The sequence below is a fragment of the Mobula hypostoma genome, chromosome 11 (assembly GCF_963921235.1).
Source record: "Mobula hypostoma chromosome 11, sMobHyp1.1, whole genome shotgun sequence".
Classification (NCBI taxonomy): Eukaryota; Metazoa; Chordata; class Chondrichthyes; order Myliobatiformes; family Myliobatidae; genus Mobula; species Mobula hypostoma.
The window spans coordinates 79,505,783-79,521,996 of NC_086107.1; the positions used below are offsets into that span (position 1 = coordinate 79,505,783).

The following is a 16,214-nucleotide window of genomic DNA, read 5'->3' on the forward strand; positions in this document are numbered from 1 at the left end:
CATCATGGATGCCCTCACCTCATCCCTTAATATCACTTCCCTGAACAAGGTGGCACAGTAACACCTCCACTTCCTAAGATGATTGAGGCAAGCAAGGTTTCTCCCTCCCCTCACCACCCCATCTTAAATACGTTTTACAGGAGCACCATTGAGCGCGTCCTGACAAGTTGCATCTCCATTTGATATGGGAGCAATTGAGCATTGGGACTGGAAGTCCCTACAAAGGACTGTGAGAACAGCCGAGAGGATCATAGGGGTCTCCCTACCATCCATCCAGGACATTTATCAGGAGCGCTGTGTACGCAGGGTCCTTGGTATTATTAAGGATCCCACCCATCCATCCAGCATCCTCTTTAACTTTCTACCATCAGACAGGAGACTACAATGCATAAAAACAAGAATGGTCAGGATGAGAAACACAGTTTCTTCCCCCAGGCCATTAGGCTTTTGAACTCTCAGCCGCATTATATTTTAAGTGTCACTGGTTAATCTGTGACCTTACAATATTCAATATTGATGCCCTTATTTGTTATTTATGTGTGATTCATCTGTAGATTTTATCCTTACCTTCATAAGTTATCATGTGTTGTCTGTTATGTGTGCTACTGTGCCTTACACCCTGGTTCAAAGAAACATTGTCTTCTTTCTATATACATTATATGGTTATATATGTTATATACAGTACATGTATCTAGTTAAATGACACTAGACTTGACTTGACTTCTGTACCTCCTTTCTGAGGGTAACAATGTGAAAGGGGCATGTCCTAGGTGGTGGTGGTCCTTAATGATGGATGCTACCTTTCTGAGGCACCGCTCCTTGAAGAAGTCTTGGACACTACAGAGGCTCATACCCAAGATGGAGCTCACTAATATTACAGCTTTCTGTAGCTTTCTTCAATCCAGTGCAGTAGCCCCCACCTGCCCATATCAGACATTGATGCAGCCTCTCAGAATGCTGTCCACAAGAAGTGTAGAAGTTTTTGAGTGTCTTAGGTGACAAACCAAATCTCTTCAAATTCATAATGCTGTCTTGCCTTCTTTATAGCTGCGTAAATACGTTGGGGCCAGGTTAGATCCTCAGAGATCTTGACACTGAGGAACTTGAAATTGTTCACTCTCTCCACTACTGATCCCTCTTTGAGGATAGAAGTTGTGATTGAGCCCGTGGGTCTTGGTCCAAAATGTTGACTGTTCATTTTCTGCTTTAGCCATTGCCTGTAATGCTGAGTTCCTCCAGCATTTTGGGTGTATTACCTTATCTATGACTCTGAAAATTTTATATACTTCTATCAGATTTGATGCTCATTTCATCTCCTCTCAGGACTGAGCTCAATTGGTGGCCTGTCGAATTTTGGACCTCAAGGGACCAAGGTCAATGCAATGATCAGTACTACAGTCCGGGCTGTCGTCTCCCATTCTGCTGCGGGAAATCAAAATTTGCTAAGTTTCGAGAAAGGTGACATCATCTTGATATTGGTGCCAGAGTCAAAGAATGGCTGGTTGTTTGGAAAGCTTGAAGGAACATCTAGGTACGTAATCTCCACAAGGGCCAGATTAATTTTCTGCAACAGAGTGTTTTAACCATGATAATTGCTTTTAAATTGTGTGTTTTCCTAACCTTTCATTTACCGTGAAGTCTCTGAATATTCTCAATTGATTCAAGTACAGATCAGGTCAGACCAGATTCAGATGTATTTATCTATCACATCTACATTGAAACATACAGAAAAAATGTGACATTTGCATTAACAATCAACACAGCGTAAGGATGTTCCAGGCAGCCTGCAAGTGTCACCACACGTTCTGGTGCTAAAATAGCATGCCCATAATGTTTAGCAAAACAACACAAGCAACAACAACAACAAACAAAACATCAGCAAAGCAAGCCCCTTTACCTGCGTCCCACCTACTCACACACACACAGGTAAGCCACCAACCCTAAGGCAGGCTTCCTCCAGTCCGGGGAATCTAGACTCTCAGACTCACAAACAAATGGCCTCCAAGCTCCAGACCCTGGCAAGCCCCTTTACCTGCCTCCCACCTACTCACACACACAGACAAGCCACCAACCCTAGGTTAGTCTCCCTCCAGTCCTTGGCTCTGGATTCTCAGACTCACAAACATATGGCCTTGAAGCTGCAGACCCTGGCCTGGAAAAGGAGGCACAATGACCCAGATAATTCAATGTTCGGGCCTTGCCCTTGGAGGCACAAAAGATGCAGATGCCAGAATTTGAAACAATTTCTCTGCTGGAGAAAGTCGACTGATCAAGCAGCAATTGTGGGGAGAAAAGATCAGTGCAGTGTTTTAACAGGAAACATTGACAATTCCTTCTACCACCCTACAGATGCTGATTGATCTACTGGGTTCCTCCAGCAAGTTGAATGTTGCTTCAATTCATGGTGTACTGCCACCATGACTTGTCAGAGAGGGACTATTCCACTGGGATAGGCTTCACTTGCATATGACTGGGGTCAGTATCCAAGTCAATAACCAACACCAACACCCCACACCCTCCCTCCCAGCTGTCACGCCACCAGGATCATCAGTCTGAAGTGCCAACAATTTTTCTGTTCAGATTGCTGAGTCCTTCCAGCATTTTCTATTTGATTTCAGATTACCAGCACCTGCACATCTCTGACTGATTAATTGATAGAATACAATATTTATTCTTGCAGAATTATGTCGTGTATTTCTGAGTGGTCTAGATCAACATAATTGCAGCAATGCTGTTACTGCGAAATAGTGTAAGAATTACCCAAAAGATTAACTAATTGAGTCCAAGCAGGAATTCACTTGGGTCATTAAAGAAATGAAACTATAAGAACGGAATTGGAGTTGGTTTACTCTTCAAGGTCAAAGCCTGCATCTACAATACAACTCAGATATTTGTCTTCTCCGGATAGCCATGAAAAGTAAAAGCAACAAAACCTGTAGACCCCAGGATCTCCCGCCCCACTCCCAGTAGAAAAAGAAGAGCAACGATAAAATCCCTGAACACCTCCTCTGCAGAAAAATCAGTGATAATAAATCCCTGAACCCTCCTCCACAGAAAAAACATTGACAATAATCCCTGACCCCCCTCCTCCACAGAGAAAACAGTGACAATAAATCCCTGACCCCCCACTGCAAAAAAAGTGACAATAAATCCCTGACCCCCCCCACAGGAAAAACAGTGACAATAAATCCTTGACCCCTCCTCCGCAGAAAAAACAGTGACAATAAATCCTTGACCCCTCCTCCGCAGAAAAAACAGTGACAATAAATCTCTGACGCCCTCCTCCGCAGAAAAAACAGGAACAATAAATCTCTGACCCCCCTGCAGAAAGAACAGTGACAATAAATTCCTGACCCCCTCCTCCACAGAAAAACACAGTGACTATAAATCCCTGACCCCCCCGCAGAAAGAACAGTGACAATAAATCCCTGACCCCCCCACAGAAAAAACTGTGACAATGTTCCCGAACCCCTCCTCCGCATAAAAGACGGTGACAATAAATCCCTGACCCCCTTTCCACAGAAAAAAAGTGACAATAAATCCCTGACCCCCTCCTCCACAGAAAAAAACAGTGACAATAAATCCCTGACCCTCTCCCCGACAGATAAATCAGTGACTATAAATCCCTGACCCCCTCCTCCACAGAAAAAAAGAGTGACAATAAATCCCTGACCCTCTCCTCCACAGAAAAAATCAATGACAACAAAACCTTGACCCCCTCCTCCACAGAAAAAATAGTGACAATAAATCCCTGACCCCCTCCACAGAAAGAACAGCGACAATAAATCCCTGATTGCCACCACAGAAAAAGCAGTGACAATAAATCCCTGACCCCCTCCTCCACAGAAAAAAACAGTGACAATAAATCCCTGACACCCCCCGCAGAAAGAACAGTGACAATAAATCCCTGACCAGCCCACAGAAAACACAGTGACAATAAATCCCCGAATCCCTCCTCCACAGAAAAACAGTGACAATAAATCCCTGACCCCCTCCTCCACAGAACATAACAGTGACAATAAATCCGTGACCCCCTCGCCACCGAAAAAACAGTGACAATGACTCCTTGACTCCCTCCACAGAAAAAACTGTGACAATAAATCCCCGAATCCCTCCTCCACAGAAAAACAGTGACAATAAATCCCCGACCCCCTTCTCCACAGAAAAAACAGTAACAATAAATCCCTGACCCCCTCCTCCACAGAAAAAAACAGTGACAATAAATCGCTGACCCCCCACAGAAAAAACTGTGACAATAAATCTCTGACCCGTCCTTCACAGAAAAAAACAGTTACAATAAATCCCTGACCCCACCCCCGCAGAAAGGACAGTGACCATAAATTCCCGAATCCCTCCTCTGCAGAAAAGACCGTGACAATAAATCCTTGACCCCCCTCCTCCACAGAAAAAACAGTGACAATAAATCATTGACCCCTCCTCCACAGAAAAAACAGTGGCAATAAATCGCTGACCCCCTCCCCACTGAGAAAACAGTGACAATAAATGCTTGTCCTCCTGCACAGAAAGAACAGTGACAATAAATCCCTAACCTCCCTCCACAGAAAAAACAGTGAGAATAAATCGCTGACTTCCCCACAGAAAAAAGTGACAATAAATCCCTGACCTGTCCTGCACAGAACATAACAGTGACAATAAATCCCTGACCCACTCCTCCACAGAAAATAAACAGTGACAATAAATCTCTGACCCCCCCACAGAAAAAAAAATGATGATAAAGCCCTGACCCCCTCCTCCGCAGAAAAAACAGTTACAACAAATCCCTGACCCACTCGGCCGCAGAAAAAACAGTGACAATCAATCCCTGACACCCCGCAGAAAGAATAGTGACAATAAATTCCTGACCCCCTCCTCCACAGAAAAACACAGTGACTATAAATCCCTGACTCCCCCGCAGAAAGAACAGTGACAATAAATCCCTGACCCCCTCCTCCACAGAAAAAAACAGTGATAATAAATCCCTGACCCTCTCCTCCACAGAAAAATCAGTGACAATAAATCCCTGACCAGTCCTCCACGGAAAAAACAGTGACAAAAATCCCTGAACCGTCCTCCACAGAAAAATCAGAGACAATAAATCCCTGATCCCCCCACAGAAAAAAACAGTGACAATAAATCCCTGACCTTCTCCTCCACAACAAAAACAGTGACAATAAATCCCTGACCCCCTCCTCCACAGAACATAACAGTGACAATAAATCCCTGACCCCCTCCCCACCGAGAAAACAGTGACAATAAATCCCTGACCCCCGTTCACAGAACAAACAGAGACAATAAATCCCTGACCCCTGTTCACAGAACAAACAGAGACAATAAATCCCTGGCACCCTCCTCTACAGCAAAATACAGTGACTATAAAATGCTGACCCCCTCCTCCACAGAAAAAAAACAGTGCCAATAAATCCCACACCCCCCGCAGAAAGAACAGTGGCAATAAAACCCTGACCCCGCCACAGAAAAAACTGTGACAATAAATCCCTGAACCCCTCCTCTGCAGAAAAGACAGTGACAATAAATCCCTGACCCCCTCCTCTGCAGAAAAAACAGTGAAAATAAATCCCTGACCCTCTCCTCCACAGAAAAAAACAGTGACAATAAATCCCTGACCCCCTCCTCTGCAGAAAAATCAGTGACAATAAATCCCAGCCCCCCTCCTCCACAGAAAAAACGGTGACAATAAATCGAGGACCCCTTCCTCCACAGAACGTAACAGTGACAATAAATCCCTGACTCCCCCCACAGAAAAAGCAGTGACAATAAATCCGTGACTCACCCCACAGAAAAAGCAGTGAAAATAAATCCCTGAACCCCTCCTCCGCCGAAAAAACAGTGACAATAAATCACTGACCCACCCCGCAGAAAGAACAGTGACAATAAATCTCTGACCCGCCACAGAAAAAACTGTGACAAAAATCCCCGAACCCCTCCTCCGCATAAAAGACAGTGACAATAAATCCTTCACCCCCTTCTCCACAGAAAAAACAGTAACAATAAATCCCCGACCCGTCCTCCACAGAAAAAAAAGTGACAATAAATCCCCGACCCTCTCCTCTACAGAAAAAAACAGTGACAATAAATCCTTCACCCGCTTCTCCACAGAAAAAACAGTAACAATAAATCCCTGACCCGTCCTCCACAGAAAAAAACAGTGACAATAAATCCCTGACCCCCTCCCCACCGAGAAAACTGTGACAATAAATCCCTGACCCCCGTTCACAGAACAAACAGAGACAATAAATCCCTGACCCCTGTTCACAGAACAAACAGAGACAATAAATCCCTGGCACCCTCCTCTACAGCAAAATACAGTGACTATAAATCGCTGACCCCCTCCTCCACAGAAAAAAACAGTGCCAATAAATCCCACACCCCCCGCAGAAAGAACAGTGGCAATAAAACCCTGACCCCGCCACAGAAAAAACTGTGACAATAAATCCCTGAACCCCTCCTCTGCAGAAAAGACAGTGACAATAAATCCCTGAACCCCTCCTCTGCAGAAAAGACAGTGACAATAAATCCCTGACCCCCTCCTCTGCAGAAAAAACAGTGAAAATAAATCCCTGACCCTCTCCTCCACAGAAAAAACAGTGACAATAAATCCCTGATCCCTCCTCCACAGAAAAAACATTGACAATAATCCCTGACCCCCTCCTCTACAGAGAAAGCAGTGACAATAAATCCCTGACACCCTCCACCACAGAAAAAATCAGTGACAATAAATCCCAGCCCCCCTCCTCCACAGAAAAAACGGTGACAATAAATCGAGAACCCCTTCCTCCACAGAACATAACAGTGACAATAAATCCCTGACTCCCCCCACAGAAAAAGCAGTGACAATAAATCCGTGACTCACCCCACAGAAAAAGCAGTGAAAATAAATCCCTGAACCCCTCCTCCGCCGAAAAAACAGTGACAATAAATCCCTGACCCTCTCTCCCACAGAAAAATCAGTGACTATAAATCCCTGACCTGTCCTCCACAGAAAAAAAGTGACAATAAATCCCTGACCCTCTTCTCCACAGAAAAAAAATGACAATAAATCCCTGACCCTCTCCTCCACAGAAAAAATCAATGACAACAAATCCTTGACCCCCTCCTCCACAGAAAAAATAGTGACAATAAATCCCTGACCCCCTCCACAGAAAGAACAGCGACAATAAATCCCTGATTGCCACCACAGAAAAAGCAGTGACAATAAATCCCTGACCCCCTCCTCCACAGAAAAAAACAGTGACAATAAATCCCTGACACACCCCGCAGAAAGAACAGCGACAATAAATCCCTGACCAGCCCACAGAAACACAGTGACAATAAATCCCCGAATCCCTCCTCCACAGAAAAACAGTGACAATAAATCCCTGACCCCCTCCTCCACAGAACATAACAGTGACAATAAATCCGTGACCCCCTCGCCACCGAAAAAACAGTGACAATGACTCCTTGACTCCCTCCACAGAAAAAACTGTGACAATAAATCCCCGAATCCCTCCTCTGCAGAAAAGACAGTGACAATAAATCCCTGACCCCCTTCTCCACAGAAAAAACAGTAACAATAAATCCCTGACCCCCTCCTCCACAGAAAAAAGCAGTGACAATAAATCCCTGATCTCCCCACTGAAAAAACTAGTGACAATAAATCCCTGTTCCCCTCCTCTACAGAAAAAAACAGTGACAATAAATGCCTGACCCCCTCCTCCACAGAAAAAACAGTAACAATAAATCCCTGACCCCCTCCTCCACAGAAAAAAACAGTAACAATAAATCCCTGATCCTCTCCTCCACAGAAAAAGCAGTGACAATAAATCCCTGACCAGCCCACAGAAAAAAACAGTGACAATAACTCCCTGTTCCCCTCCTCTACAGAAAAAAACAGTGACAATAAATGCCTGACCCCCTCCTCCACAGAAAAAATAGTGACAATAAATCCCTGACCCCCAACTCCGCATAAAAGACTGTGACAATAAATCCCTGACCCCCTCCTCCACTGAAAAAACAGTGACAATAAATCCCTAACCCCCTCCCCCCGGGAAAGCAGTGACAATAAATCCTTGACCCCCTCCACAGAAAGAACAGCGACAAAAATCCCTGATTCCCCCCACAGAAGGAACAGTGACAATAAATCCCTGACCAGCCCACAGAAAACACAGCGACAATAAATCCCTGACCCCCTCCTCCACAGAACATAACAGTGACAATAAATCTGTGACCCCCTCACCACCGAGAAAACAGTGACAATGAATCCTTGACCCCCTCCACAGAAAAATCTGTGACAATAAATCCCCGAATCCCTCCTCTCTAGAAAAGACAGTGACAATAAATGCCTGACTTCCTTCTCCACAGAAAAAACAGTAACAATAAATCCCTGACCCCTCCTCCACAGAAAAAATAGTGACAATAAATCCCTGACCCCCAACTCCGCATAAAAGACTGTGACAATAAATCCCTGACCACCTTCTCCACTGAAAAATCAGTGACAATAAATCCCTGACACTCTTCTCCACAGAAAAAAGCAGTGTCAATAAATCCCTGACCCCCCCACTGAAAAAACAGTGACAATAAATCCCTGTTCCCCTCCTCTACAGAAAAAAAGCAGTGACAATAAATGCCTGACCCCCTCCTCCACAGAAAAAATAGTGACAATAAATCCCTGACCCCCAACTCCGCATAAAAGACTGTGACAATAAATCCCTGACCACCTTCTCCACTGAAAAAACAGTGACAATAAATCCCTAACACCCTCCCCCTGGGAAAGCAGTGACAATAAACCCTTGACCCCCTCCACAGAAAAAACAGTGACAATAAATCCCTGACCCCCACCTCCACAGAAAAAACAGTGACAATAAATCCCTGACCCCCACCTCCACAGAAAAAAAAGTGACAATAAATCCTTGACCCTCTCCACAGAAAGAACAGTGACAATAAATCCCTGACCCCCCCCCGCAGAAAGGACAGTAACAATAAATCCCTGACCCGCCCACAGAAAACACAGTGACAATAAATCCGTGAATCCCTCCTCTGCAGAAAAGACCGTGACAATAAATCATTGACCCCCCTCCTCCACAGAAAAGACAGTGACAATAAATCCCTAACCCCCTCCCCACTGGGAAAACAGTGACAATAAATCCTTAACCCCCTCCACAGAAAGAACAGCGACAATAAATCCCTGATTGCCCCCACAGAAAAAGCAGTGACAATAAATCCCTGACCCCCTCCTCCACAGAAAAAAACAGTGACAATAAATCCCTGACACCCCCCTGCAGAAAGAACAGTGACAATATAATCCCTGACCAGCCCACAGAAAACACAGTGACAATAAATCCCCGAATCCCTCCTCCACAGAAAAACAGTGACAATAAATCCCTGACCCCCTCCTCCACAGAACATAACAGTGACAATAAATCCGTGACCCCCTCGCCACCGAAAAAACAGTGACAATGACTCCTTGACTCCCTCCACAGAAAAAACAGTGACAATAAATCCCCGAATCCCTTCTCTGCAGAAAAGACAGTGACAATAAATCCCTGACCCCCTTCTCCACAGAAAAAAGCAGTGACAATAAATCCCTGACCCCCTCCTCCACAGAAAAAACAGTGACAATAAATCCCTGTTCCTCTCCTCTACAGAAAAAAAGTGACAATAAATGCCTGACCCCCTTCTCCACAGAAAAAATAGTGACAATATATCCCTGACCCCCAACTCCGCATAAAAGACAGTGACAATAAATCCTTGACCCCCTCCACAGAAAAAGCAGTGACAATAAATCCCTGACCAGCCCACAGAAAGCACAGTGACAATAAATCCCCGAATCCCTCCCCCACAGAAAAACATTGACAATAAATCCCTGACCCCCGCTCCAGAGAACATAACAGTGACTTGAAATCCATGACCCCCTCGCCACCGAGAAAATATTGACAATGAATCCTCGTCTCTCCGCCACAGAAAAAACTGTGACAATAAATCCCCGAATCCCTCCTCTGCAGAAAAAACAGTGACAATAAATCCCTGACCCCCTAGTCCACAGAAGAAAAACAGTGACAATAAATCCCTGATCCCCCCACAGAAAAAACTGTGACAATAAATCCCTGACCAGCCCACAGAAAACACAGTGACAATAAATCCCTGACCCCTCCTCCACAGAAGATAACAGTGACAATAAATCCCTGACCCTCTCCCCACTGAGAAAACAGTGACAATAAATCCTTGAACACCTTCACAGAAAGAACAGTGACTATAAATCCCTGACTCCCTCCTCAGAAAAAACAGTGACAATAAATCCCTGACTCGCCCCATGGAAAAAGCAGTGACAATCAATACCTGACCCCCTTCTCCGCCGAAAAAACAGTGACAATTAATCCCCGACCCCCCCGCAGAAAGAACAATGACAATAAATCCCTGACGCACCACAGAAAAAACTGTGACAATAAATCCCCGAACTCTTGCCCCGCATAAAAGACAGTGACAATAAATCCCTGACCCCCTCCTCCACAGAATACAACAGTGACAATAAATCCCTGACACCTTCCACAGAAAGAGCAGTGACAATTAATCCCTGACTCCCCCCACAGAAAAAACAGTGACAATAAATCCCTGATCCCCCCACAGAAAGAAGCAGTGACAATAAATCCCTGACCCTCTCCCCACCGAGAAAACAGTGATAATAAATCCTTGACCCTCTCCACAGAAAGAACAGTGACAATACATCGCTGACCCCGCCCCGCAGAAAGGACAGTGACAATAAATCCCTGACCCGCCCACAGAAAACACCGTGACAATAAATCCCCGAATCCCTCCTCTGCAGAAAAGACAGTGACAATAAATCCCTGACCCCCTCCTCTGCAGAAAAAACAGTGAAAATAGATCCCTGACCCTCTCCTCCACAGAAAAAAACAGTGACAATAAATCCCTGACCCCCTAGTCCACAGAAAAAAAAGTAACAATAAATCTCTGTCCCCCTTCTCCGCAGAAAAAAAAGTGACAAAAAATCCCTGATCACCCCATAGAAAAAACTGCGACAATAAATCCCTGACCAGCCCACAGAAAACACAGTGACAATAAATCCCTGACCCCCTCCGCAGAAAAAACAGTGAGAATAAATCCTTAACCACCTCCACAGAAAGAACAGTGACTATAAATAGCTGACTCCCCCCTCAGAAAAAACAGTGACAATAAATCCCTGACTCGCCCCACCGAAAAAGCAGTGACAATCAATACCTGACCCCCTCCTCTGCTGAAAAAACAGTGACAATTAATCCCTGACCCCCCCTGAAGAAAGAACAGTGACAATAAATCCCTGACGCGCCACAGAAAAAACTGTGACAATAAATCCCCGAACCCCTCCTCCACATAAAAGACAGTGAAAATAAATTCCTGACCCCCTTCTCCACCGAAAAATATAGTGACATTACATCCCTGATCCCCCCGCAGAAAAAAGCAGAATAAATCCTGACCCCTCCTCCGCAGAACATAACAGTGACAATAAATCCCTGACGCTCACCCCACCGAGAAAACAGTGACATTAAATCTTTGACCCTCTCCGCAGAAAGAACAGTGACAATAAATCCCTGACCCCTCCCCACCGAGAAAACAGTGACAAGAAATCCTTGACCCCCTCCACAGAAAGAACAGTGACAATAAATCCCTCACTCCCCCCGCATAAAAAGCAGTGACAATAAATCCCTGACCCCTCCTCCGCAGAAAAAGACAGTGACAATTAATCCCTGACTCCCCCCACAGAAAAAACAGTGACAATAAATCCTTGACCCCTCCTCCACAGAAGATAACAGTGACAATAAATCCCTGACCCCCTCCCCACCGAGAAAACAGTAACAATAAATCCTTGACTCGTTCCACCGAAAACACAGTGACAATAAATCCCTGACCCCTCCTCCACAGAAGATAACAGTGACAATAAATCCCTGACCCTCTCCCCACCGAGAAAACAGTGACAATAAATCCTTGAACACCTCCACAGAAAGAACAGTGACTATAAATCCCTGACTCCCTCCTCAGAAAAAACAGTGACAATAAATCCCTGGCTCGCCCCACCGAAAAAGCAGTGACAATCAATACCTGACCCCCTCGCCGCCGAGAAAACAGTGACAATAAATCCTTGACACCTTCCACAGAAAGAACAGTGACAATAAATCCCTGACCCCCTCCTCCGCCGAAAAAACAGTGACAAAAAATCCCTGACCCCCCTCCGGCAGAAAGAACAATGATATATATCCCTGACGCGCCACAGGAAAAGCTGTGACAATAAATCCCCGAACCCCTCCTCCGCATAAAAGACAGTGACAATAAATCCCTGACCCCTTTCTTCACAGAAAACCAGTAACAATAAATCCCCGACCCCCTCCTCCACAGAAAAAAAACAGTGACAATAAATCCCTGACTCCTCCTCCACAGAAAAAACTGTGACAATAAATCCCTGACCCCCTTCTCCACAGAAAACCAGTAACAATAAATCCCCGACCCCCTCCTCCACAGAAAAAAACAGTGACAATAAATCCCTAACCCCCTCCTCCACAGAGCATAACAGTGACAATAAATCCCTGACCCCCTCCTCCACCGAAAAAACAGTGACAATAAATCCCTGACCCCCCCCGCAGAAAGAACAATGAGAATAAATCCCTGACGTGCCACAGAAAAAACTGTGACAATAAATCCCCGAACTCTTCCCCCGCATAAAAAACAGTGACAATAAATCCCTGACCCCCCCGCAGAAAGAACAATGAGAATAAATCCCTGACGTGCCACAGAAAAAACTGTGACAATAAATCCCCGAACTCTTCCCCCGCATAAAAGACAGTGACAATAAATCCCTGACCCCCTCCTCCACAGAAAAAGACAGTGACAATAAATCCCTTACACCCCCACAGAAAAAGCAGTGACAATAAATCCTTGACCCCCTCCCCACCAAGAAAACAGTGAAAATAAATCCTTGACCCCCTCCACAGAAAAAACAGTTACAATAAATCCCTGACCCCTCCTCTACAGAGATAAAAGTGACAATAAATCCCTGACCCCCTCCCCACCAAGAAAACAGTGACAATAAATCCTTAACTCCCTAAACCGAAGAAACAGTGACAATAAATCCCTGACCCCCTTCTCCACAGAAAACCAGTAACAATAAATCCCCGACCCCCTCCTCCACAGAAAAAAACAGTGACAATAAATCCCTAACCCCCTCCTCCACAGAGCATAACAGTGACAATAAATCCTTGACCCCCTCCACAGAAAAAACAGTTACAATAAATCCCTGACCCCTCCTCTACAGAGATAAAAGTGACAATAAATCCCTGACCCCCTCCCCACCAAGAAAACAGTGACAATAAATCCTTAACTCCCTAAACCGAAGAAACAGTGACAATAAATCCCTGACCCCCTTCTCCACAGAAAACCAGTAACAATAAATCCCCGACCCCCTCCTCCACAGAAAAAAACAGTGACAATAAATCCCTAACCCCCTCCTCCACAGAGCATAACAGTGACAATAAATCCCTGACCCCCTCCTCCACCGAAAAAACAGTGACAATAAATCCCTGACCCCCCCCGCAGAAAGAACAATGAGAATAAATCCCTGACGTGCCACAGAAAAAACTGTGACAATAAATCCCCGAACTCTTCCCCCGCATAAAAGACAGTGACAATAAATCCCTGACCCCCTCCTCCACAGAAAAAGACAGTGACAATAAATCCCTTACACCCCCACAGAAAAAGCAGTGACAATAAATCCTTGACCCCCTCCCCACCAAGAAAACAGTGAAAATAAATCCTTGACCCCCTCCACTGAAAAAACAGTTACAATAAATCCCTGACCCCTCCTCTACAGAGATAAAAGTGACAATAAATCCCTGACCCCCTCCCCACCAAGAAAACAGTGACAATAAATCCTTAACTCCCTAAACCGAAGAAACAGTGACAATAAATCCCTGACCCCCTCCCCACCGAGAAAACAGTGAAAATAAATCCTTGAACACCTCCATAGAAAGAACAGTGACTATAAATCCCTGACTCCCCCCTCAGAAAAAACAGTGACAGTAAATCCCTGACTCGCCCCACAGAAAAAGCAGTGACAATAAATCCCTGACCCCCTCCTCGGCCGAAAGAACAGTGACAATAAATCCCTGACCCCCGCTGCAGAAAGAACAATGACCATAAATCCCTGACGCGCCACAGAAAAAACTGTGACAATAAATCCCCGATCCCTTCCTCCGCATAAAAGACTGTGACAATAAATCCCCGAGCCCCTTCTCCACAGAAAACCAGTAACAATAAATCCCCGAGCCCCTTCTCCACAGAAAACCAGTAACAATAAATCCCTGACCCCCTCCTCCACAGAAAAAAACTGTGACAATAAATCCCCGAATCCCTCCTCCACAGAAAAAACAGTGACAATAAATCCCTGATCCCCCCAATGACAAAAACAGTGACAATAAAACCCTGACCCCCCGACAGAAAAAACTGTGACAATAAATCCCCGAATCCCTCCTCCACAGAAAAAACGGTGAGAATAAATCCCTGACCCCTCTTCCACAGAAAAGACAGTGACAATAAATCCCTGACCCCCCACAGAAAAAACAGTGAGAATAAATCCCTGACCCCCTCCTCCGCAGAAAAGTCAGTGAGAATAAATCCCTGATCTGCCCCACAGAAAAACAGTGACAATAAATCCCTTACCCCCTCCTCTACAGAAAAAACAGTGACAATAAATCCCTGACACCCTCCGCCGCAGAAAAGACAGTGAGAATACATCTCTGATCCCCTCCCCCGCAGAAAAACTGTGGCAATAAATCCCTGACCCCCTCCTCCACAGAAAAAATAGCAACAATACAATCCCTGACCCCCTTCCTCCCTGCACAAAATATTGTCACATGTAACAAGGTACATAGAACATGCAACATAGCGCAGTACTGGCTCTTCAACCCACAATGTCGTACCAACCTTTTAACCTACTCTGAGATGAATCTAACCCTTCCCTCCCACCTAGCCTCCATTTTTCTTTCAGCCATGTGCTTATCTTAAATGTCCCTAATGTACCTGCTTCTCTCACCATCCCCGGCAGTGCGTTCTATGCAACACCACTCTCTGTGTAAAAGACCTACTTCTGACATACCCACCCCCACAACTTCCCTCCAACCATCTTAAAGTTGTGCCCTTTTCTATTTTCCCCATTACTGCCCTGTGGAAAAGGCACTGGCTGTCCACTCTATCATTCTCTGAACGTAGGTGACAAGAACCAGAGCAACCTTTATAGTGATGCTGTCCTCACGATGAAATTAGGGACACAATTTGATTTATTGTATTTATCATATAGTAAGTTGTTCAACATCACATCCAACATAGTTTCCAAAGGATCTTACATGTTGACTTTGATCCATTATTGTTCGTCTGATTTATGCAGTGTGGGTGTTGTTGTCAAGGCCATTATTTATTCGATTCGGTTCGATCCCACAAACATGGGTCGTAAGGACACTTCCGAGTGTCTTGGGCTGGTGAGGCCGGATGTCGCCCATCCCTCTCCAGGCCAGACCACAGCCAATGTCCTCCAACTCGGTGGCTCACCCTGGTCTCGAACATGTGGCCGTTGTGGTTCTTCAGGGAACTCATCTGCTCTGGCCTGTGGCTTCGTTGATGAGGTCCTTTGCCCAGTGGTGCTGTGTTAACACCACCCCCTCACATCGTTTATCCCGCCAGCTGCAGAGATGTGCCAGGGTGTGCCTGTTGGAGGCAGACGTGAGTGATTTAGGAGATGGATGAGGACCAGTGATACCTGTGGACCCTACGAGGCAGAGTGCAGCTTCACTTTACCAGCATTTATTACTTTCCCTAATTGCCCCTGAGAAGGTGAGGGGTGAGCTGGCACCTCGAACCACTTCAGTCCTTCTGCAGAGGGTATTGGAAAGGTAGTTCCAGTTATGATAGAGAAGCAGTGACATCTTTCAAGTCAGGGTAATCTTCAAAGTAATTGAGTTGGTGTTTCTCATTTATCTGCAGGGTATGAGTAAGCTCAGGGGTTTAAGAGGTGCTGGTTTTTGAGAAAAAGTCGGCAGGTTGCAACAGACAGTGCATCCAGTGGATGAGCGGTAGGGTTGCAGTAGGGTGAATGGGTTGCCTTGTCATAGAGTCATTTAGTACTACACCACAGAAATAGGCCCTTCATCCCATCTAGTGTGTGCTGGCCCAGTCTTTTGCCT

General features: G+C 45.3%; 1 protein-coding gene across 4 annotated transcripts in view; it reads left to right on the forward strand.

The window, feature by feature from the left end:
• LOC134353855 (brain-specific angiogenesis inhibitor 1-associated protein 2-like protein 2) overlaps positions 1–16,214 on the forward strand; it is a 187,872-nt gene that overhangs the window by 133,884 nt on the left and 37,774 nt on the right. For all 4 annotated transcript variants that reach the window (XM_063062328.1, XM_063062330.1, XM_063062329.1 and 1 more), the window contains one exon: positions 1,324–1,531. In XM_063062328.1, coding sequence (XP_062918398.1) covers positions 1,324–1,531 — 208 coding nt within the window. The remainder of the gene's footprint in view (positions 1–1,323; positions 1,532–16,214) is intronic.